This window comes from Furipterus horrens, unplaced genomic scaffold, assembly GCF_987537825.1.
Source record: "Furipterus horrens unplaced genomic scaffold, mFurHor1.1.pri manual_scaffold_10, whole genome shotgun sequence".
Lineage (NCBI taxonomy): Eukaryota > Metazoa > Chordata > Mammalia > Chiroptera > Furipteridae > Furipterus > Furipterus horrens.
The window spans coordinates 62,815,267-62,840,473 of NW_028327180.1; the positions used below are offsets into that span (position 1 = coordinate 62,815,267).

General features: G+C 43.4%; 1 protein-coding gene across 3 annotated transcripts in view; it reads left to right on the forward strand.

Annotated features, from left to right (window-relative positions):
• Positions 1 to 25,207, forward strand: part of SMURF1 (SMAD specific E3 ubiquitin protein ligase 1) — a 121,614-nt gene that overhangs the window by 93,636 nt on the left and 2,771 nt on the right. For 2 of the 3 annotated variants that reach the window (XM_090287911.1, XM_090287912.1), the window contains exons 2-16: positions 1,060 to 1,098; positions 2,254 to 2,362; positions 3,629 to 3,762; positions 3,915 to 3,980; positions 5,245 to 5,320; positions 6,782 to 7,023; positions 7,750 to 7,834; positions 9,899 to 10,045; positions 11,083 to 11,281; positions 12,999 to 13,102; positions 20,418 to 20,532; positions 21,968 to 22,146; positions 23,306 to 23,443; positions 24,216 to 24,336; positions 24,598 to 24,799. In XM_090287911.1, coding sequence (XP_090144037.1) covers positions 1,060 to 1,098; positions 2,254 to 2,362; positions 3,629 to 3,762; positions 3,915 to 3,980; positions 5,245 to 5,320; positions 6,782 to 7,023; positions 7,750 to 7,834; positions 9,899 to 10,045; positions 11,083 to 11,281; positions 12,999 to 13,102; positions 20,418 to 20,532; positions 21,968 to 22,146; positions 23,306 to 23,443; positions 24,216 to 24,336; positions 24,598 to 24,799 — 1,956 coding nt within the window. The remainder of the gene's footprint in view (positions 1 to 1,059; positions 1,099 to 2,253; positions 2,363 to 3,628; positions 3,763 to 3,914; positions 3,981 to 5,244; positions 5,321 to 6,781; positions 7,024 to 7,749; positions 7,835 to 9,898; positions 10,046 to 11,082; positions 11,282 to 12,998; positions 13,103 to 20,417; positions 20,533 to 21,967; positions 22,147 to 23,305; positions 23,444 to 24,215; positions 24,337 to 24,597; positions 24,800 to 25,207) is intronic. The other variant, XM_090287913.1, reaches the window with a different exon arrangement.

Below are 25,207 nucleotides of genomic sequence, written 5' to 3' on the forward strand. Positions count from 1 at the left end.
ATTATTCTTAAAAATTAGCAAAATTTGTGAAGCAATGTAAGAGGCATTAGAGTACGTTCCCTTGACATAGTAGCTTTAATCTTGTAACAGATCTGCTGACAAAATTTCTTAACAGTAATTGATACTACCTCATAATAAGTTAACAATAATAGCATTTATTGCATTCTTTCTATATGCCAACATTTTACCAAATTTTTAACAAATGTGTTGTCATTTGTTTTTCACAACACCTAGTACTGGCCTAACATACCAAAGTTTACATTTATAAAATTGTATTATTTATCAGAATAGGAAAAATGCCAGTTTCTTTTCTTGCTGTTAACAATAGCTGAAAAGGTAAATACCATAAGTCTTAATTTGAATTTGCATTTATGTGATCTTAAGCATTTATAAGAGCATATTGATAAATCTGTCTGCATGTGTTTTAAGATTTTTAGTTTGAACTAAAATATTTTGTATTTGTTATAGCTGATTCCCAATTGGAGGATAAAACACTTTATAGTTACTTGGCAATTTTTTGTTTAATGTAGTACTAAATTTAAAAGGCAATCATTGGCAAAGATAATTTTTAGAATTTTTTTTTTCCATCGTAAGTATAGGCTATTGTCTCGGTCAGTTTGGGCAGCTATAACAAAATTCCATAGACTAGATGGTTTAAACAATGAACATTTATTTCTCACAGTTATGTAGGCTGGAAAGCCTAAGGTCAGGAAGCCAGCAGAGTGGGTTCTTGGTGCAGGGCCTCTCCCTGGCTTGCAGACGTCCCCTTCTTGCTGTGTCTCACATGGAGAGCAGAGTGAGAGCAAGCTCTGTGGTCTTTTCTTATAAGGACACTGATCCCATCATTGGAGCTCCACCCTTATGACTTCATTGAAACCTAAGCCCCTCTCAAAGGCCCCACCTCCAAATACCATCACACTGTGCATAGGGCTTCAACATGTGAATCGGGGGTGGGGGTGCGGGTGGGGGGAGGCAGGACACAATTCAGTCCATAGCAACCAGCTGTGGTGAAACTCTCATCCGTAAATGCTAACCCTGGCGTTTTTTGTTTGTTTTTAGTATTATGTGCCAAGAACCTTGCAAAGAAAGACTTCTTCAGTAAGTAAACACCTACTTTTGCTCTCTTACAATATTAATATTTTCACATATTTCTGAATTTTAAAGTTGTTTAAAAAAAAAAACAACAGGGTGTATTTTCCTGAAATCCTGACTGTTCCTGAATAGAAATCCATGGTTTAACAAACTTCATTTCCCAGTTGACTACAACACAGAAAGACTCCTTAGCTCCAAGGCACAGAATGTATAACTCATACAAGAAAAACTGTTTCTCTCATGCCCTGTTTCAGCCACACCCTGTTTTCTCTGTCTATCCACCCATTAATATATTGCTGTGCACTGGATAGTGTTCTCAGCTCAAATATAGGTGGGACATTTTACTACAAAATAGCTGCGTGTAAGTAAAATTGTTAGTCAAATTTTATAAATTAAATCACATGTTTAAAGCCTGGTAGATAATTAAAGGAATTGTTTAAAATAGAGGCTCTTTTTCTGAAGAAAGGAATCACCCCTACAAAACTCAAGACATTCACCTACAATAAAGTAGGTGCCTGCAGCTTGGAATTCTTCACCCTCTTCCCAATCCTCAGAGAGCACTGCTTAGTTCTCATCCATACTTTAAAGGTAAAGACACGAAGCCTCACAGGTGTTTTTCAGGTAGCTTGGGAGCTCCAGACTGCTGGCTCACATCCAGGCCTGTCTCCAAAACCCTCATCTTGCTGCTCTCTGACTTTATAAACCTGTCTGATTCACTTAGGAGCTTAACTAATTATGACTCAGTGAATACTTGCTCCCAGAGATAAAATAGACAAAGTTAGTAAACAAGATTTCTAAGTATGATTTTTTTTTAAAGTATGAATACAGTTAATTATAGACACCTTTCCTCCATTTAATTAGCCACACGTACAATCATCAAAAATGGGAATTTGAATTTAAACCTATTTTTATAGTTTTCTTTAAGCCCAGTTTTCTTTTCTAGCCTCTAAAAACCTGAGAGTGATGTCATACTGGGTTGCCTTTCTTAGAAAGCTAAATAGATCAAAACCATCCTTAAATAAGACTCCCAGAAATCTACCAGGATAATCTTCTTTACCAAATCAGAGGATCCTGATGCTCCCATTCGCCTACAAAACTATTCTAATGTCACATTGATAGGTCTGTAGTCTCATCCAGGCATGGCTGTCCCCTTTTCTCCAGGACTCCCCGACCCCTTTGCAAAGGTTGTTGTGGACGGATCTGGGCAGTGCCACTCAACAGACACTGTGAAAAACACATTGGACCCAAAGTGGAACCAGCACTATGATCTGTGAGTTGAATATCGTATAAGCCATTTGGGGAGCGGCGGGAGAGTCAGTATCTACCTTTTAAGAGAAACATTTCATTTAAAAATAAAAATAAAAGGACTTCTAACTTGTTGTTGATAAGAAAAGTAGATGGCCAAATAACTACCTAATTTAGAATTCATATATTTGGCACTTTTTGTGTTTGACATTTTTATAGATTATTATTATTTGTTTCTGTAACTGTGATCTTCTGTAACTTCAATCCACTGGCCATTCTAACAGGAAAAAAAGGGCCATAGTTGGGTCTCTATATGCTAACTTTTTTTTTTTTTATTTCAGTGAAACCCTAAACCTGGTTTTAGATTTTTTATTTTAAAAATACATTATTATACTTACTATGCAAATACATATTATATATATATGTATTTCTGTTGTTTTTAATTCTGTTTTTAGTACAAATATATTTTCTGTAAGATAAAATATAGTTTGGTATGATTCAATGTATATAAATCTATACACCATCAGACAATTTCTTACATTCATAAAATTGATTGCACTTTGAAAACGACTATTTTGTATGCAGCTATGCTTTCATGTCCCTAAGAAATTTTTGTCAAAGTAATACTGTGTGATTATTGGTTTTTTTATTAACCAGATTATACTGGGTTTGGGTGAGGTTTTTAATAGTTGGAGTCTAAAACTCACTTTCAGTTATATTGAGGTACCATAAGGGCCTGGGAAGTGGTTGTCAATTCTTATCCTGAAAGCTCCCCTCTATGGTTGACTTGTACTGAGAGCAATTGGGGGGTTAATGTCTGAGTTAGTACCCATTAGTGTTCTTTGGATGGATCTGTGGGTTTATAGGTAGTCCCCTGTTGCAAACTAGCATTCAGTAGTAAGCCTAGTCCTAGCTGGGTGGCTTAATTGGTTGGAGTGTCATCCTGTACAGCAAAAGGTTAGGGGTTCAATTCACTGTCAGGGCACATACCTAGGTTGCAGGTTCCGTCCCCAGTTGGAGAACATACAGGAGGCAACCAGTCAATGTTTCTCTCTCACATCAATCTTCTCTTCTCTTCTCTACATTTGCTTGTTATATAACTGGTTATAGTTCTTTTCCCAGCCCGTTGAAGTTAGTAGACATATTTATTGAGTGCCTGCTGCACATGCTATATAGAACCAATATTATTTTAAAATAATTCTTCTCTACTAACAAGTTAGTGAGGTGAAATCTCAGTAGGCTATCATAATTCAGAAATACAGTTAAAAGTGAGTTTGCATGTCATTTTTAGATATGTTGGGAAAACTGACTCTATAACCATCAGCGTGTGGAACCACAAGAAAATTCACAAGAAGCAGGGAGCTGGCTTCCTGGGCTGTGTGCGGCTGCTCTCCAATGCCATCAGCAGATTAAAAGATACTGGATGTAAGAACCACACGCTTTCCTGCCTCTTAATACAACTGAAGAAGGCTTATAAGGCATCTTTATTTTTTCCTCTTTTAATACTGAAAACAGAATTCTGCCCTTCTCCCTAGTTAATGCTTCCCTGGGTTAAGTGTTACATTGTTTGTTTGCAGACCAGCGTTTGGATCTATGCAAACTAAACCCCTCAGATACTGATGCAGTGCGTGGCCAAATAGTGGGTAAGAATTTTCTCATCTGTCTAAAGAGATGCTTTTACAGAACTTAACATTCACTCTTCATCACTAAGAAAAAATATACAAGCACTGACATGGTGACATACTTCAAAGGACAAACCACATAGGGGGCCATCTCTTCAGCACTAAAAAGTTTGATCTTGTGTGGTTTTTATCATTTTATCTAATTCTCTTCAACTTATCATCCAGAGTTGAGTTAAAATGACTAAAGTACAAAGGGATTTAGGATTATAATTTTAAATGTCATTTTAATCATCACATAATGGATAATTAATTTGTCATTGTATTATCCAGAGGTAAATGGAAAGAATAGTGGCCATATATGCAAGAGTTGGGAAATAATTTCTTTAGGAAAACCCATCATATATGTAAAAAGGAAAAATGATTTCTGAAGATTTCCATGTAATATGATTTTACAGAGTTAGAGGAGTGGGTTATTTAGAAAGAACAAATAAAATGTGCTAATGTTACAGAGTGTTGGCTGGTGCTCTTATCTTGGAAGTGATTTATCCATTAAGTAACTCATTGTATTATTCATCCACTTTTTTTAGCATTTTAGGGTAACTCTAAAATATTGTATGCTGATTAAATGCATTGCAAGGGATCAAAGAAAACATACTATTTCAGCAGCACACCAGAGTGACCCCAAATCTTTTAGGTATTGTCTTATGTAGACTTGACCCAAGATAAAAAGAACAGTGAGGTATACGTCCTAAAAACTATCATAACAAAAAAGTTCTCCCTGAGTGCTTTTCTGTTCGTGATCTCTTCTTTTCTTTGTGAAGGGGTGTGCTGGGAAAAATGAATAACTGAGAACAACTTTATAAATGTCTTTGTTGTTCATAGTAGTGACCAAGATTAAATATTTGGATTCATCTAGACTTTGCAATAATGAAAGTGCTCTCTGTGTCCATATTAAACATAAGTCAAAATCTCCATAAAGAATAAGGTAACTTAGAGGAAGTGAATATTGTGTTCTGTTATGTTTATGGAGAGTACGAAAAACACAAACCTCTTTGGACTCCATAGTTACCAGAATGTTCAAGGCGATATGTGGTGATATGTAGCAGCTACTGGAATAACATGCTTTATGCTTGAAAGCTTAGGAATATATGTGTGTATGTGTATGCACATGCCTCGCTTTTAAAAACAATATTGTGCATAAATGATGCATTCGCAATGGCTGACTGTATTACAGTTGCATGAAATACCACTGGATTTTAATGCAAGGCGTTCTTTTCTGTTTTAGTCAGTTTACAGACACGAGACAGAATAGGCACTGGAGGGTCTGTGGTAGACTGCAGAGGACTGTTAGAAAATGAAGGGTACGTATCCCCGCGGCGGTGCCTGCTGAGCTCCTTGCTGCCGTGGGCTCTCGCTCTCTGTGAAGTGTCCTGCACACCTCTTCTCTGTGCTGAGTGCTTGAGATGCAGGAAAGGGCCTTGGGATAAAACTGGCATCGATTTCCTTGCTTATAAAGGAAGCTGTAAAGACTGGTGGGGGTGGGGGGGATGTGCCCAAAAGACTCAGGATCCAATTTAAAGAGGTTCCCACTGGCCAAAGATGGGACAGTTTGAGCATCAGTAAGAATTATAATTAATGGATTGAAACTTATCAAATTTGTTAAAAATGGGTGTTATGTGTTCATCAGAAGAGAAGAAAACCCCAAAATACTTTAAAAAACCCTGAAAACTCATTGGTCACTATCACAATTTTGTAATTCCCAATGAATTAATGAAGCTGGGTGATAATTATAGGTAATCCGACACCTCCTCTTGGAAACCCAGGGGATGAGAGAATGTGTTGCACAATCCCAAGGGGATGCAACCAGCACTGTCTGGAGGGGGGCACTTGGTGGAGGATGGAAGACAGCCCAGCGTCTTCACAACGACATGCTAGAAAAAGAAGTTACTCACAAGGAAGGAGGAGAACCTATGAGTGAATAATTAAAGATGTGAGAGGCAAACCTACTGAATGCAATATGTGGACCTCACTTGGATCCTGATTAAGACAATTGACCGGAGAAATTGAACACTGACTGATATTTGATGATCTTTTAAAAATTAATGTACATTTCTTAGGCACAATAATAAAAAAAAGTCTATCTTCTAGAAGTAAATGCTGAAATATTTAAGAATGAAATGGGAATTGTTGGGATTGGTTTCAGAGTAATTCAGCGGAGAGGAAGAACTGGAAGAGCAGCCACAAGACAGTCCCTGTTGTAGCACAGCAATGAGTCCAGGAGATTCCTCTTCCAGTTTGTGAATACATTTGAAATATTTCAGTGTGAAATGTTTTTTAAAAGTGCTCATAAGGGAAAATAGTCTATTAGGGTAAATTGTCTTCAAAATTGTTCATGGGGTGAAGATTTATATTAAAGAGTACTTAAAGTCAATGCAGTATTTTATGTAACCAGGAGTTTTATTATAGAGGAAAATAAAAAGGAAAATGGAGTATTTAGACTTGACTTTAAATAAAGAAAAATCAAATCTTATTTTATGAGCTCCTTAGAGCCCAAGGATGGTTTTTGCCCTCATTCAGCACGACTGGAGGATGAGCTCCTGCAGGTGGCTTTGATGGTGCTTTACCTGTGCCTCCCTTTGGCCGCTTGTTCCTAAAAAAAGTCTTTCTACTGAAATAGGACAGGATGAGTTTTATGAAACTAAGCACTTGGGACACTGTAAATTGTTGAAGAGAAGCAAAATAAATGGATGCAAGAGCAGTGCACTGAGTGCCGGGTTCTGTCCTGCCACGTGCCCATGCAGGCTGTGCTCTGCCCCTTTCAGACCCATGTATGAGGACTCCGGGCCCGGGCGGCCGCTCAGCTGCTTCATGGAGGAGCCAGCCCCTTACGTGGACAGCACCGGCGCTGCTGCTGGGGGTGGCAGCTGCAGATTCGGGGAGTCTCCAAGCCAAGAGCAAAGGCTTCAGGCACAGCGACTTCGCAATCCCGAGATCCGTGGGTCCCTCCAGACGCCTCAGAACCGACCACACGGCCACCAGTCACCAGAACTGCCCGAGGGCTATGGTGAGAGAACTTGCCCCGCTATCCTGAGCGTTCTCTACAACGTGTCAGAGAGCTTCCTGTTTGCAAAGCTTTTTTAGTAACCTGTACACGCATTCACGGCCATTTGCAGAGCTGTGTGTACGGCGGTGTGTCGGTATAAAGATGAATGACCAGAAAAAGATGGTGATAAAACTTGCTCATCATGAATTTGTCAGCAATTGTACCAGTCTCCCAGTTTAGCAATTGCATGAGCATTTTAGGCAAATGAATATCCAAGGAAATCAGGGTGGTTCATGGGCTAGATGCGAGTCTGTCTAGTGCTCTGTGATTAAATGTGGAAAGGACAGTATAGGGTAAGGGTGAGAAGAAGGAATCATTGGACAGCCAGAGGGAGACCCTAATGAAGGAGGAATGTGGTGTGTATGTGGCAGATCAGACCAGAAGCAAGAGCAAGTGCAGGTAACAGAGGTCAAGGTAAGGTCAGTGCTGTTGGATACACCAACAGCGGCTCTATCCTCTGGGGCTCTGGCTAAGGAGGGCACAGCCTCCCCGGGTGTGGGACAGGGAAAGGAAGACAGGCCCACATGCTTGCACGGCTGCAACTTTGGGAAATGTGGCAGAAGTTGACCACTGCCCTTTTCTGGGTGATTTTAAACAATGTTGGAAAAAAGCTTAGACTCTGTACTCAGAGTTGAAAACTGGTTGAAATTGAACTGAACTAATCATATCCCCCAATTTCTCGTACAGAACAAAGAACAACAGTGCAGGGGCAAGTTTACTTTTTGCACACACAGACTGGTGTTAGCACGTGGCACGACCCCCGGATACCAAGGTAGGTTTCTAAAATGCGCTCCAAAGCCGGTTTTCCAGCATTTGTCTGAGACCCCTGTGGCCGAGAGAGCTCCTCAGGTTGGAAGTTGTAAACCTGGACTAGAGAGAGGCAGCTCAAAAAGGATGCCTGCCATGGGGTCTCAGCCCCAGGCTCTCAGGGTGAGTCCCGCTCTGCTGCCACCTCCAGGCCTCCACCTGGTCCAGCAACAGCTGCTGGAACAAAGGGTCCTTTAGAAAGCAGCCCTGAATGTGGAAATCAGATCACATGACCAAAAAAGGCCTCACCCCTTCAAGACGTGTTCTCATTTTAAACTAAAAATATTAATGGATGATATGCATCTGGGATTTCCTTCAAATAATTAGGGTGGGGCAGTGAACGTTGGGGTATGTCTGAAACAGGTTGACAATGACTTGATAATTGTTAAAGTTGATTATTCATTATGGTTTCTCTACTTTTTTATATGCTTAAAATTTTTCATAATAAAGCATTAAAAAGGAAATATAAAGATTCTATCATCCTTTCTGTCTTCTACTTTACTGTCCCTATTGCCTCAGTCCCTTGGGGACCATTCCGGGGGGGATGAAGCTTTTCTCTATGAATTCCTTCTACAAGACCATACATCTGAGCCCAAGTCAGAGAGCTCCCCACCGCCACCCCATAACAGTGACATTTCTTTTTGCTTTGCTTTGCTTTAAAAAAATTCTTTTTATTTAGAATAGCATTACTACCTAGTAACATTTTTTAGTAATGCTCATTTCCTTTTTATTCATAATTTGTTTCATCTGAGAACAAGCCTCCTGCCTTTGATTTTTCCAACCTGTGTTAAATTTAAGATTTGGAATCTGTAATTAGAATGGCACTATTACATGCAAATGGATTCAGTGCCTCTTCAGTACTCACTGTCAGAATGTCAGGCTTTTGTGCTAATTAGACAAGCATCTTGGTCACTAATGCTGTGCTCCCATATGACTGTTGATTGTCGTCGTCGGCAGCCGTCCGTCTCGAGAGACGATGGTGTAGCTTCTTAAGAGTCTATCTGCACCGCCGAGTAATGGCTGTGCAGTCCGACTCGGGAGTGACACGGTATCTGTCTCCTCCCGTGTTAAATCGACATCTTAAGATGACGCTGGAGTGTCCTCTCCAGTGAAGCTGAAGCTGCAGAGCCTGGGCAGGGTGATATGGAGGGTCTGCTGTTGCCCATGCAGCAGACCCCCCCTCTCTTCGCAGCTGAAGGGTCCAAGGGAAAGACGGAGTCAATACAGCTTGGCTTCAGGTGCGCCGCAGGAGTTGCCGGTGTTGACTACAACGTCAAACCGCCTTAGGGACTCCGGCTCCGGATTTTCTGTCAGGGTTTACTCCCTTAGCCTTTCCCCTGAAGAGGTATGCCGCAAGGCAGCGGAGGTTTTTTGGAGTCAGTTTTCCTTATCTGATGTGCCCTGACTGGAAGATCGAACCAGCGACACTTAGCTCGCAGGCCGACGCTCAATCCACTGAGCCAAACCAGCCAGGGAAACTGTGGATTGTATTGAAATAATTAATCAGGAGGTTGGAATTAGAAACAGTTACTTAACAAAGCCAACTAAAAAGTGGGAATGCCTCTTCTAGTGCAACAGTTTAGAATTTTGAGGTTCCAAACGCACGTTACTACATCATTTTCAGCCTTAGAAATCGTGTGCTGTCTGGGGCTTTTCCATGAAGCAACCTTTCTGCCCTTGAGCATTTCATTGAACTTGTGGATTCAGCTAGTTCTCCAGCCACATTCGGGTCCTTCCTACCTCCCTGGCCCTCTTTGGTATAAGAAGTGTTATTGCCCATGTAGACATGCTCCTCTCACAGTTACAGGCTCTGAAAGTATCCTTTTTATCTGTTGGATTTCGCTGCCACTGACAGCACAGAGGCCTGGACTCAGTGTGAGTTTTGTGTAAGTAGCACTGCGACTGTCCCTCTTAGCAGCACTGGGACACAGCCGCATCGATAAAGACCCCTGTAGTTCCTCTTGCTGAAGCTTTGGTCATATGCCTCCCTACACAGATGGACAAACCTCTCTGTCTTCTATTTTTGTAGAGACCTTAACAGTGTGAATTGTGATGAACTTGGACCACTGCCACCAGGTTGGGAAGTCAGAAGTACAGTTTCTGGGAGAATATATTTTGTAGATCATAATAACCGAACAACCCAGTTTACAGACCCAAGGTTACACCACATCATGAAGTAAGACTTCTATGCAATCTTTGTTGACTTCTTACGTTTATCATTTAATGTTGCCTACTAATATTTTACTTAATTTATCTACTGTATTGTTTGTTAGGGGAGAATAAGCATAAGCAAACTAGGATAACTGTTTGGTGGGCAGTTGCATGTTTTAAGTTCTCCAGTGAGCTGGGAGCAGTGCTGAAGCCATGTCTTACTGCTGTTGCCACCCTCTTCTGACCTGCAGCCAAAATTAAAGTCCCCGAGACGGCAGGACCAGGTGGCTTCATCCATGAAGCTTCTACACAGCCCTGTGGTGAAACACGTGGCTCAGGAGTGAGAAGCAGTAAATGTAGTTTCCCTTAGTGCCTGCCCATCACAGTCTAGAAGGGCTGCCACAGCCAGCCCTCTCCCTGTGCCTGTCACTCCTGCATGCCCGGGACCTGGGAGCTGTCTGGGCTCCCACATTGAGTTCCAGGTTTGTTCTTCTCACTGACAGCTGACATTAGTAGCAAAACTGGAACAAGACAAGTGCCATTTTGTCCCTCTACTAGTCCTAGTCCTTTTATTTTACTGGAATTTCTCTTTAATGAGTGGGCTTAGCAATCTGTTGGTTCTGAAAAGGATTGGTTACCATTAGATTCATCTGAGTTGTTTGCTCTTATTTATTTTGCCCCCATCCACTATAATCTGTTTTTAAAATGTTTCATGTCAATTCCCTTAATTCAGACCACCAAGGCACATCTACCAGTGCATTGGTCAGTCTCAGGTGCAGACTAGGTGGCAACTGATAGCAGTTGCTGTTTTCAGTGATAGCGATGGTAATGCAGGAACTAAGCTACTGCTTGGAAGTGGGGTAGCCCCTTTACTGTAGCCTAGACTAATATTTGGGCTAGTGGCATTTACCAGCAGTTTTTACATATCTGTGGGTCAGAGAAAATAATGTCTACTTAAAGTTCTGTGTAACAAACCCTCTTCTCACTCCCTCTGGTATGGGGGGCATCGCTTGCAGCCCCTTGGCCACTGCCATTGGAGTGACTTTGTGCTCTGTTCTCAAGTCACCAGTGCCAACTCAAGGAGCCCAGCCAACCGCTGCCGTTGCCCAATGAGGGCTCCGTGGAGGATGAGGAGCTTCCTGCTCAGAGATACGAAAGAGATTTAGTTCAGAAGCTGAAGGTCCTCAGACACGAGCTCTCACTACAGCAGCCTCAAGCCGGCCATTGTCGCATCGAAGTATCCAGAGAGGAAGTATTTGAGGTATGGAATTGAGTGCAGCTAACAGTCAGGCACAGACTGCACTCGTGTTAAACAAAGAAGGTGACGCAGCCCAAGGAATCACCTCCTAAGTGACCTTGGCTTCTCAGGTGCTCAAAGGGACTGCTCCATAAGCAGCTTTTGTGTTTCTGCGAGCCCTTCTTTCTGCTTGGTGTTTCAGGTGTTGAGCTTATTGCTCTGTGAAATGCAGGGTTTTGTCAGCAAGGGAACTGTATTTCTTCCTGTGGTAAAAGTTAAAAACTCAGACAGTTTCTGAGGTAAACACCTAGAGCTATATACAGAAAGTGGAACCAAAATTGTAAATCTCCACATCCACATTGCACGGATCATCTAGTCCTGCGATCTGCAGCTCCCTCAGAACCAGTCCTTCCTTTGCCACAACCTCGCATGAAATCTGATCTAATAGCACTGCCTCCTCAGAGCTTAGTGGCCAAGCTGACTCCTTGTTGTCTCTTCTGGAAATAGGAAGATCACATGGTCCCTGGGAACGGCTCTGCCCCTTATGATCCCTTGTGGGATCAGAGTCCCTAAACAGGCAGGACCCACTTGTAGACAGGGCTCTTTTCTCCAGGAACATGATCATAAGGTAAAATCTCCACTGTGTTTGGGCCCTAACCTGCCGGCCTCTGTGGAACCATTGGTAGCTGTGACCCATCATTGGCTAATGAGACTGGGTGAGAACTGAGTACAGACTCTCGCTGGGCCGCAGCCCCCTAGGGAGGCCAGGGCGTAGCTGCAGGGAGCCCAGCTTCTCTCCACAGCAGAGGCCGCGCTTGGTCCGCATGTGCAGCGGGTCAGTGCTGGATGAGTGGACCCACTAACGTGCCCAGGTTGGCCCGTTGAGCCATCTCAGATGTTGCCAAGGTTAGGAAAGAGCTGAATTATTGACGTTTTGCTGCAGGATCATTTCCATTCAACCTCCTCTTTCCCTCTGGGGATGGCAGAGTTTGAATTACATTAAATGTAAAGCATAAAAAGATGCTGAAGTGCTTTATCACTTGAAAATATCTACAAAAACTTAGCTAGTTCTACTCAAAATCCTGAACAGGAGGGAATATTAGGCTAATCACATGTTTTCTATATTTTGGGTAAGACACTTTTATGTCTCACATAAACCCTTTCTTGCTTTTGGGCTCAGTGGGAGCTGTGTGGTTTTTCATTTCAGATATAAAAACAGGCTCAGAAGTCTTAATATTCAGACTCTAATGATGTCTTCATTTTGATTAAAATATATAAAGTGTTTGTAGGACACAGTGAGATTAATTTGTGTAGAGAAAGTCAACTCTAATGAGGATGTGTGTTCTTAAGTCATTAGTGATGGTGCTGACAGTAAACGTTTCCTGTAGGTGCAGTATTACCTAGTACGTATTGTTTTGTTGTGGTTTCTGAACTAGAAACAGTGGCTGAAAAGTTGATGAATACATGGTGGGGCAGAAGTAGGTTTACAGTAGTGAGGATGCAAAACATAGAGTTTTTTCTTTTATTTTTATTTATTTATTATTGTATTTTCTATACGAACTACTATAAAACCTACTTTTGCCCCACCCTGTATGGACAGTCTGAATAGAAACCAAATAGAAGTTGAATTTGAATGAATGTTTATTTTGAATCAGGCTCCATTATAAACACTTTTTCCTCTTTTTATTACATTAAGAATAAGAAAAGCTCTCCTCTCTAAAACTGTAATTGTGATATATAGGAGTCTTATCGCCAGATAATGAAGATGCGGCCGAAAGACTTGAAAAAACGACTAATGGTGAAATTCCGTGGCGAAGAAGGTTTGGACTATGGTGGAGTGGCGAGGTGAGACGCTAATTTATTCTCCTTTTCTGCTGCATGGACTTCTGTGTAACTGTAATGAAATATTTACAGAAAGAAGTCATTTGTCACCTTCTTTCTGGTGCTCGTCTTGGAACAGTCAGGACTTCAAATGTTGCCTTCAGGGAGCTTCCTTAGAATAAGAATGCCTACGAGCATGTGAACACTAGCATTGCCATAACCTACCAGAATGTATGTGATCCTCGCCATTAGTGTACTTTTTGTAGAGTGAGAATTAAACTTCTATACTTAGCCCCTTCTTCATCTAGAATGACAGAACCTGAACCAGGAAGGACCTGCTCCTGAAGTCAGCAGGGAGGCAGCCTCGCCTCTCACTTGAGGACTCCCAGGGCTGAGAGGCGGCATGGACGTCGCATTTGTTTCATAGGAATTTTGTCAAGTGAAATGTTGATCAAAATAATTTATGGCAATAACTTTTTTAAATAGACTATAATAATGAAAAGCTTCTATTTCCTGTTTTACCTCTTTGCACCTTAAAGAGAATGCTTTTTTTGCTCTTTCAACTGTTTAGTCTTATAGATATCTTTATATCACCAAATTGATCATATTCAGATATTATCTACTGATTTCATGATTTATGGTCATAGTCACAGGTAAACTGGATGGATAGTGATTGTGGTGAGGATCTAATTTAATACTCCCACTTCTGACGTTAGTAATATCAATATTTTTTAAACTTCTATCATTATCTTTGTAACTTTGCATAATGTGTTTTCACCATTTTTTTTTTTTGAACTAAAAAAGAAATCTGTTTATTGAGGGCATGAGGATACAAGCAATATAAAAATCAAAAGCTTCTCTGGCTTTAATTAGCTTTTCTTCCTCTTGTCAAATGGGGGTGGGATTTTATTTGTACATTTTCTAAGGGTCCCAATCTGCTCATGAAATCCTTATACAGGGGGAAGCTGTGGGGCAGAGATTCCTTAAATGACGCATTGGGAGAACTCTTATCAGGGAGGAAGTAGCTGCTCCTCTGCCCACTTCTTTCCCTTCTGCTTCACGTGTGCTACAAACTAGTCATTGCACGCGATGGGAGCCCAGCAATTAGCGAAAAGAAGCTCTGGAAACCCACTCTGCCATCTCGGCACCGGTCCAGGTCCTTCATTATTTTGTCTATGGCCAGAGGGTCTTTTTGATTTTCCAAAAATCCAGGGAACTCTTTTCCATGAGCACTCTCAGGTCTTCCTTTGTTAAGTAGCCTTTATCCCCAGCAAATTTGTGAAATGTGAACGTCATGGTTTCCATGGTGTGTTCCGTTTGAGACGGCATTTTGGCGAGGTCGTTTAGAAGAGATGAGTAAACAGAATCTGTGGGGGCAGGGCTTGGCCTGAGGCGCGGCAGGATCGCTAGGCTGGCTGGGACGTGCGGCTCACCATTATTTTTTGGTCCATCAGCTGGAGGCATATTCTCTTGACCTCTTATTTTTCGTAAGAAAGGGTAATAATCCTCCTGACTTCCCCTTCAGCATACTTCCACCGTTTCTCTCTTACATTCTGCCTCCTGTAATATTACTTGTAAAATGTCAAGGTTAAGATTTACATTCTGTTTTATATCCCAAACTAAGCATCTCTTATGCTTGTCTATCTTTTATTTTTAAAAATTAAAAGTCAGTACATTGTTTACTGTTTTGACAATGTAAATTTTCACTGAGTGGTTAGGTGGTATTCTATAATTTATTCTGTCCTTTTGAACAGATTTTAATTTTTCTAAAAACTTCTTTTTCTTATTCTTTTTAAACCAGGCTTTGTTTTTATTGTCCCATTAAACTTAATTTTTCTCCATCCATGATCCACCCCCTTTCTCCACGTCTCTCCCTCAGGGAGACTGTCCACGCTGAGTGATGATTCTCTGGGACTTGGCACAGTTGTCATCGTAGGACTTCACTGTATTCCTGGGTTAGAGCCATTGTTTTGTGGATCCCATAGATTCCTCTTTCCTGGCTTACTCCCTTATGTTGCTGAAGTACATCCTCAAGTAACTTTCTTAGAAAGGGGGTGTGTTTGGGAGGTGAATTTTCCAAGGTCTTGGGTCTGCAGATGTCTTTTAATTTATACTTTGACTGATGGTTTGGCATTTTATAGACTTCTGGGAAGAAAGTAATTTTCATTCAGATGCTGTGCTATCTTCCAGCACCCAGTATCACTGAACAGTCACTTACCCATCAGAAGTTATTTGAACCCATTCAGGACCAGCCATCACCCATAGATTCTACCACCTTTTTCTATTTTTCACTTCCTCCTGTTCTCACTTCCTTCTTACTCACAATCCACCATTGTAATGACTCCCTTGCTCCTCTTTCCATTTGCTGTACTTGCCTAGCAAAACCCCAGCTCTGAATGACCCCATCCTCTGGTTGCGCTGGGCCTCAGCTGAGCAGAGGAATGTGGCAAGGGGCAAACTCACTTCCACACTGCTGGCCTTCCTCTGCGTCGATGGCCACAACCTCAAGGAGGTTTCAGTCCTCTCATCACTCCTGTTCTCTCTTTTTTCTTTCATATCCTCACCAGAGGACATGTTCATTAACTTTAGAGAGAGAGGAAGGGGGCAGGGGAGAAACATCAATCTGTTGCCTCCCATACATGCCCCAACCAGGAATCAATCCCGCAACCTTTGGGTATATGGGACGACACTCCAACCAACTCAGCTGCCCAGCCAGGACACTCCTGTTCTCTTTGTCAGATCTGCAGCCTTACTTCTCCCAGCCTTGCTCTTAGCTGCTGACTTCGCTTATTTAACTGAGTAAACAGCAATCTGAGTCCTTGCTCAGCACCACCAAACATCCCATCAGCCCAAATCTGCGCCCGTGGGCTCGGCCTTCCCTGCTATGGCCCTGAACAGCCCGGCATGCTCTGGTTTGAGAGCAACCCCCTGCACAGTGCACCCCAGGCCCTTCACTTCTCCTCTCATGTCACATCTACCTCCTTGCTTCAAAATGTCCTTTTGGCTCAGTCTCATTCACATACAAATGTGCTACAGCAACTCCCTTCGTAAAGGAAATAAACATGCTCCCCAAAAGAACCTTCCCTGGACACCATATCCCCTTCCTGTCTGAACTTTAAGGAGGCAGTAAAGACAATAAAGCGAAGTAATGACAGTTATAAATTCCAGGACAAACCAAACCTGTTCAAGAATGCTAACTCAGTCGCTCCCTGTGTCTCTGTTCTCTGTAGCAAACCCCTCTAAAGGGCTGATGCACCCCCTATTCCCACTTCTACGCCCCTCGCTGTCCCCTGAACCTGTTTCCCACAGATTGTACTGCCCTCTGTAGCCCTTTGGGTCGAGGTGACCTCAAGCAACATCTCATCAGGCCCACTGGCGCTTCCTCTGTCTCTGCCTCACCTGGGCTGTCGGCAGCGCTCACCCCCTACTTCTCAACAGTTTGTGCACTTGGTTCCTTGTCATTGCACGCCCGGCTCTCCTTCTGGCTCCCCTCAAGCCCCTTTCCTGTCGTTTCCTTCTGTTCCTTCCCTTGACCATCAGCGAGCCTCTGAGCTCAGTCCTGAGGGAGGGGCCCTCTGTGTACTCGGGGGTACCTGCCAAGCCTCACGGCTTTCGGTGCTTTCTGCATATATCCCTTCTACCTGTGTCTCCCCTCAACCCTACACTTGCTTACCCAACCGCCTCTTGTCTCTCCTTGAATATTCTTAAAGCCTCTTAAACAGGCCAAAATTTCTGACTTCCCCTCTCATACCAGCTCCTTGCTGGTCTTTTCCCACCTCACTGTATGGCCCCACTCAGTTCCTCTGGCTCAGACTGTGGTGTCACCCTTAACTCTCCCGGGACTTGGCGCACCTCCCAGCGCCCATCCCAGCACCATGGGCCCTCTAAAGAGTCCTGCTCCTCCCTCTCCCTCCCCCTCCCCCCTGACTCAGGCTCTGCCTCTCTGCCTATGAATGGCTGCTTCTGTAGTCCCTCCACTTACCTTCCTGCTATCTCATCTCAACAGGCCATTTCCCAGCAGCAGCCAGTATGATCTGACAACTGAGCGAGTCTTTCCCTTGAACCTGAGCCCCCAAGGGCTTCCCATCCCACCGACTGCCCTCAGGTTCTCACCTGAGACCTGTCCGGCCCAGCCAGCCATCTCACCACTCCTGTCCCTCAGCCGCTCCCTCCTGCCGTTCCTGCTACCCAGCACGTGTGTCAGGCCCCGGCCTTCTCCTTCAACGTTCCCTGCCTGGAACTCATCCCTAAGATGCCACACAGCTTGTTCTCTGTTCTCTTAGGTCACCCTCAGAGAGGGCTTCCCTCCTCCTGTGACGGGCGCCCCAGCCCCCTGGTGTATGGTGCTGGGAGAGCTGCTCCCGGTACCTTGTCTCCAGCAGACACGCTGCCTCTGGCCCGGGAGCTTAGTCTGGTTCCTAAGGAGCACCTGATGTGTGGCAAGCGCTCTTCTCCAAAAATACCTGCTGCATGAGTGAATTTTACTCCTCAGTAATTTCATCCCCCCACCCCATTTCTGGGAGATTTTCTCAACTTCTCTTCTAGTGTGTCAGCATTTTTTTATCTTGTTTTCTAAATCACCATAGCATATTTATTCATCAAATTCCATTATGATAAACTACAAAATGAAAGAATTAAATAACGTATCTATCATGTGATTGGATCTTTTTAAAGGAGAATCTCCCTATAATTTGTATGTGCTGTAATCATTATATTTATTCATTAACTTAAATACTGAGCCTCTGCCGTGTACTAGGAAGGCAGCCATGAGCACAGTAACATGTTCTCTGCCCCCTTTACCCCCCTACACTCTGGATTCTCAGTCTGATGAGATGCAGGCCCAAATCAGAGAATTACACACGTACATATAAAACCACAAATCTGGCAGATGCTACAAAGGGGGCCCACGTTGTGCGAGGACACGTAATAGTGGCCCTGCCTCACGGGCTCAGGGGCAGGAGAGCCTCAGACCATCACAGTTTAGGAAACACAAGCGAATTCTACAGCAGTTCTCTTGAGCAAAGTTATGTTCTGATAAGCATTCTGACAAGGTCTCATTTAGTTTCTGGGTAGAGTTGAGATTTTCTTAGCAGCCTAAAGAAAAGAATTAAAAAGAAAAAAGTCACAGTGTGCCTTCTGGTCCTGGAACACAATTACTCCACTAAACTCTTTCCATCTGCTATCTCTTTCTGTGTCCCACACCCCCACCCCTCAGCCGTGCTGCATCTGTGAAAGCCTGCATTTTCTTACCCGCGCTCACGTTGACACTGCCTGTCCATGGGAAACACTTTTTCTTTCGAGATTGCTCCAAGTTTCTTCCTTGATCTTCTCAATCTTGATTGCAGAAACCATCCTTCTTTAGCAAACGTGACTTCCCTTTGCTCTCGGTAACACGTTCCCTGTCCTGGCACGAGGCTTGGGCTTCCAGTGCCCCTTTCCATTTACATTTGTCCTGTCAGTGCAGACAGGGCTGCTTCCATGCCTCCAGTCTCAAGATGTCTCAAGAGTTTGGCCTCTCAGGCTGTTTTAATTTGCCGTTATTTCTTTGTATGGCTGGTATTGTATAGTCCTAGGCACACGTGTGAATCGGTTGGTTTGATTTGGTTTGGTTTGGTAGGAGCTCTGTTCTTCTGCGTTTTCCATAGTTACCGAGTCTTCCACATGCAGACAGACTGTGTGGCTTCCCTGAGTGACACAGTGCCCCAGCGGAACCCCGGCTCTGCCCCCTCCAGTTTGATTTCATGTCGCTGTTTCAGCTCTTGGGTTCCTCCTCAGGTCCAAATGGGAGAAGGCCCATCTAGACAGGGGAAGAGATGCAGTCACATGTGTGAGTGTGTTCATCCTCTGCTCACTGAGAAACAGTCTGCACTTATTTTCCCAGAGTTTGCTTCTGAACTGTTTCTGTTCTCTTTTGCCAGTGTCGCTCTTCCCTTCCCACTTCCAGAACATTCCTAATATGCCTCTCTCCCTGGGCTTGGTGAGAATGTTTGCTTGTATCTTAATCACTTCCTGTCTAGACAGTTGCAGGTCCCTGATTTTTATAAAAATGATTCTTCTCAAATCCAAACCCCTAAACTTGGGGGTAAATCAAAGTACTGTCGCTGGGAAATCTTGCCTTTCTAGTCAAGAGACTTTATAATATTTGGAGTCTCATCTGCCAGGCAGTGCCGTTTTGTTCTTTGGAGTTTGATATGTTAACTTTGTTTTGGCCTGATCGTTTTTGTGAATTCTCACAGTTTTCTTAGATTATTTGCATTTGTGCTTATCCTTTGCTATTCTCTCTCAGTTCTCTGTCTTTTCTATTTGAAAGAGTAAAGAAATCCAGAATAAAATTTGGGGCTGCTCTCTTCATGAGATTTGTCTCTTTGAAAGGAGTTTGAATAGAAAGAATAAAAGGCTGCATATAGAATGGCCACAGGTATTTATATACGGTTCCCCACACCTGGGCTTTTCACAGCCTGGCCAGAGCAATCAAACATACAGCTTATATTTAGAGTGCTTTTTACATTTGTTTTTGATTTGGGTTTTTTTTAATATGGTAATGATTCAAGCATAAAAGAATTAAGAAAATAATTTCATTCTTATATTTAAGATTTTTAAATTCTCAGAATATTTATAAGTTTAAACTAATTTTTTAATTATAAACATGATAAATGTTAATGGCAAAAAAAAAAAAGAATTCAATAGGACAAAAACTTATGAACAGGAAAAGACATTATTAAACAATCCCTACCTGTCTAGACTGTGAAATACTTTCTCCTTATTTGAACATTATTATATGTTATGATCAATCAGAAATTTCAAAACTAGAAAGCAAAAGAAACAATGAAAATGCACCAGAATGTTAATTAGAAGCTAGCTACTATCATCATGTAAGTCCTTCCCATTTTTTCTGTGCTCTGCATTATGTATTTTTTGTGTTGTGTGTGTGCATGTACATACACTTTTAAAATAAAAGTAGAATCTTACTGCTTTTTACTGCACTTTTGTCAATAGTAACCACATGTTAGCATCACCGGAGCTTCTCAAAGTAGCCAAGAAAACTCCGACAAATAAACAGCTGAGAATACTGTACTTTTATGGTGGTACTAGTTCTAGTCAACCACAGTTCTTTCTGCGTTCAGAGCTGTTGGCGTTTTGGCCAGAAAAATCATTCTGATCTACGAGAACAAGTTTTTACTTCTTTAGGCTTATTTTTCCAATCTGTACAAATTGTATTTTCAGTTGGGCACCAGTTTTGCCCTCTAGTGGTTCAGTCCATTTGTTATAATGTAAAACTAGAAATGTGAGCACATGTAAAATGTTTTTTTGTTGTTGTTGTTGTTGTTGTTGTTCCTAGGGAGTGGCTTTATTTATTGTGCCATGAAATGTTGAATCCATATTATGGACTCTTCCAGTATTCTACGGACAACATTTACACATTGCAGATCAACCCAGATTCTTCTATCAACCCTGTAAGTATTAATGAATAAAGAGGTAGGGAATCTAAGTTGGGGGATTTTTAAAATGGATTTTCAGTTTCAATCTTGGTTTTGGGTTTCTTCATTGGGGACTTCCTCAGAGTCTGTGGGAAATAAAACGCTGAACAGTAGAGTGAGACCTGGATTAAGGTGGTGTCGATCTAGTGACAGGGGTGCTGAGTATGTTGTTTTCAAGGACAACAAGAGGGGCCTTGAGCTGCCATCAGCTCAGCACTTTATTGCCCTTTGAGGGAACTCTGGGATGCTGCCCGCATTTGTTGGCGGTATCATTCTGAGAAGTGGGTTATGGGGTCAAAGTCTGTCCTCCTCCCAGTCAAAACTAGAATGTCCCCATAGTTGGCCTTTCTGGCCACCAGTGCTGGCACTTGTAGCTGCTTGTTTTAGAGAAGAGGAAATCGGCGCATGTGAGCGACCAACCCAAGGCTGGACTCTTCCATGGGGCTGCAACCTGCAGCCATTGCCACCATGCAAGTCACAGACCAGCTCCACTCTGCAAGCCTACAGATGTGACTGAGCCTTTACCAACATAAAACTAAGCTCTGACTAATTCTCTGATTATAATTCCAACCTAACAGTAGAAATGTGAGGTTCCCTCTTTAGTTAACAACCAGACGGCTCTGGCTCTGACCAGTGTGGCTTCGTGGGTTGGGCCTCGTCCCGCAAAGCGGAAGGTGGCAGTTCGATTCTCAGTCAGGGCACATGCCTGGGTTGCAGGGTTGGTTTGTACAAGAATCAACCAATCAATGTTTCTCTCACGCATCGATGTGTCTCTCCCTCTCTTTCTCCCTCCCTTCCCCTCTCTCTATAAATAAGTAAATAAAATCTTTTAAAAAAGAAACAGACAGCTCTGGTCTTAAAATGCTTCTTTTCCTTGGATTGTTCATGCTTATTTTCCTCTGTGTTCTTTTTCCCTTCCTTTGATTCCCTTCTTTCCTGTGGGATGGAGGCAGGGGATGGTGGAGGAAGATGGGAGTTGCCCTTTGCTTCTTATTTCTTTTCAATGCGTTGGAGGAAGAAGTGTGGCCAGCAACCCGTCCAGGGCACAGGGGCCGCTCAGAAGGGCTGAACTTGGTTTGAGTCTGCTGTTGCCATGTTGGAATTCTTAATGATTCTTGAATAAGGGGTTCTGTATTTTCATTTTGCACTGCATTCCTCAATCATGTAGCAATTCTGAGGAAAAGATGTTTAAACTGAGAGCAAATAAAATGTTGTCCCGATGAGCTATACAAGAGACATGCTCTCAAAATAGACTTGCTGGGCTGCCTTCTTTCATATGGCCCTGGATGCAGCCTGTGAGAAGCTGGCTCCGTGCTGGTTGCTGTTCCCAAGAAGCTGGAGGAACCACAATGCAACCACCTTGGCCATGTTTTATTTTTAATGAATTTATGTTCTCTGGTGCCCCCTACAGGACCATCTGTCTTATTTCCACTTTGTGGGTCGGATCATGGGTCTGGCTGTGTTCCATGGACACTACATAAACGGGGGTTTCACAGTTCCCTTCTATAAGCAGCTACTAGGGAAACCCATCCAGCTCTCTGACTTGGAATCGGTGGACCCAGAACTACATAAGAGCTTAGTGTGGATTCTGTAAGTATTGACTCACTGTTCAGTAATTGAACATCCACCATCTCCATGTACACAAAATACATTTGTTCTGTGAGTGTGTTTGTGGAATGAGTGTGAAATTGGAGAAGAGAAATAAAGAAACTGTTGTTTTATGATCAGAAATATAAAAGTAGATTTAACAAAAAATAATTGACTTATTTTCCTCATGATGTTTGGCCAGTTTCTTTTCATGGACCAGTTTCTTTAGTTACTTCCTTGAATTAATAACATGATAAACCTTAATCCCCAGGCCTGGTGGTTGGTTGGTTTTTGACACTCTTAAGTGTCACCAGTTAATCTCTAGAGGGAAAGTATCAAAAACAAAATTAGTATCAAAGTAGTATCTTGTTTCAAATACTTTGATACAAGAAAGCATCAAAACAAAACCAATATTTATTCCCCTTGTTTTAGAATTATCCTAAACATTCCCTTTAAAGCAGCAGGCACAGCTCTGTGGTAAACCCAGGTGTCCCCTGAGTCAGTCTCACTGGAGGACAAGCCAGGGAGTGGACAAGAGTCAGGCCTCTCAGTTGTGTGCTGCATCCAGTCGGCCTCATCTACGTGTCCCAGCTTGAAGTGGGTCATCTGCAGGGGCTAGGGACTTCCTCCTGTAGGAAGCCTTTCCCTCCGTTTCAAGAAATAAAACTGGCTCCTTAATCTACCCTAACTTTCAAGTGCTTTCAAGTTCAACTGATGAACTTGAAAAGGCTGCCTTAAAAGGGGGACGGCACTTCTTAGGTGTGCTTCCTGCAGGTGGCTCTCCCTTTGGCTCAGTTCCCTCTTCATGACCCCCTTCTTTCTGCTCATAGAATCAGTTTTCAAAGCAACCCAGTGCCTCATAAAATCATAGGTGGGTAGAGGAACTACCCCCATCCCCTGCCCCATGAAAGAGAAAACCAAGAGTCGGTCACACATCTGGAACTGGAGCGATGGTCCCCTGGCTCCTTCCACACCTGCGCCCTCCTGCCCCTCTCCCCCAACCCCCGAGCTCTGTGTCCACCTGAGGCACCTCCCTGGGTCTGGCAATCAGTAAATGCTCTGTCTCTCTCTTTCCACTAGATTGTTCCATTTAATGTTTCATTCCCTGCTGTGTGGTGGCAAAGGCCTAACTGACATCCATCTTCTGTTCTAACTTTGACAGAGAGAATGATATCACCCCTGTGCTGGACCACACTTTTTGTGTGGAGCACAATGCTTTCGGGAGGATTCTTCAGCATGAACTGAAACCCAATGGCAGAAATGTTCCTGTCACAGAGGAGAATAAGAAAGAATATGTCCGGTAATGTTCTGGGGAACTTTGGTGGTCACCAGTAGGGACACCCAGGTTCCCAGGACTGTTGTGGGTCATGGCCTGGTTCACGTTTGCTTGTGGAGGCTCCTTTGCTGTGTGCAGTTTACCTGTCTGCCAGCACTCGTGACTAGTGTCCCATTACAGAAGAGACTTCCCGAAGTCTTTGGGTTCAGCAGTAGGAGCTCTGCATGGGGTGTCCTGATGGGGCCAGGGCTGACCTGGTAATGGGAGAATAAGGAGCCCCATTGGGGGAGGACTTTCAAGTGACTACCCAGTTCTTTGTGTAAAGGTACCAGAGTACAGGAGAGAGGGGGAAGCCTAGACACTCCTTGAGATCAGTCTCCAATATGTCTGCTCCATTGTAGTCTGTTCTCCCACCTCAAATCAAGGCAAATAAATGGCTGATCTTTACAGTGGAGATTTAGAAACACGGTGCCTTTTGAGCTCAGGCTGTCAGGCTGCTGTGCGGTCCTCCCAGCATCCTGTGTTTCATTTCAACTGTGCGATGCTTTCACATCGCGGCAGTTCCTGAACAGGTTGGGTTAAATCCTGCTGCTGTTTCCAGCAATGCATCAGAATATACAAGGGCATGTGCAGTTTATTTAACCTGTAACTTAGGTTAGGGGCCACCACCTGGTAGGTTTCGGGGAGGCCAGATGGGCAAGGCCTTAGACTCAGCAGATGTCAGGACCTGCTCATAGAGAAAAAGTGTTTTCATGGACCATTGGTGTTGCTTCCAACTTGTGAATTTTTCTTTCAGGTTATATGTAAATTGGAGGTTTATGAGAGGAATCGAAGCCCAATTCTTAGCTCTTCAGAAAGGGTTTAATGAACTCATTCCTCAACACTTATTGAAGCCTTTTGACCAGAAGGAACTAGAGGTATGTGCTCTACTCGCTGAGTCATGTGATTATCAAAGGACTCAGATATGATGAAGGTTGGGGGCGTGCTGCCTGGCTGCCCTGGGGGGCCGGCGGACCCAGGCATGTGTCAGGGCTCCCGGATGGATATGGGGGCTCAGGGGACACAGGGCGATGTTTGAGCCGTCAGGACAAGGCCAGGTGTCTCCTGGGAACAGGGAGCACACATCACGACATTGGTTATGCAGTTTAGACGTAACTTGCCTCTAAACCCCTTCCCAGTTGATAATAGGCGGCCTGGATAAAATAGACTTGAATGACTGGAAGTCCAACACGCGGCTCAAGCACTGTGTGGCTGACAGCAACATCGTGCGGTGGTTCTGGCAGGCGGTGGAGACCTTTGATGAGGAGAGGCGGGCCAGGCTCCTGCAGTTTGTGACAGGGTCCACCCGTGTCCCGCTCCAGGGCTTCAAGGCATTGCAAGGTGACTGATGTGGAGTCGGGGCTCTTGGCACCATGTGTCGACACTGAACACATGGTGGGGTTGGCTTCTTGAAATGGTACTGGAAAATGACATGACCTATGTGCTTTGATCACAAATGCTTAGCATGGTGTTAGTGCTCCCAGTGGCCACCATAGTGGTGCTGGTCTCTTGGTTACCATGATCTCTGCCAGTTCCCAGTCCTCAAGGCTCTGCTATCCCTTGCCCATGCTGAAAAAAAACTATCTGTAAATACGTAGGAGGAGCTACCAGCAAAACAAAGCCCAACCTCCTCTCCAGCCCACTTTCCCAGTGACTCAGCAGGTGGGATGTCACCCGGGCACCCAAGTCTTTACCGCAGCGGGGACAGCAGCAGTGGCAGGAGCAGGTGCTGGCCAGCCTGGTGCCCAC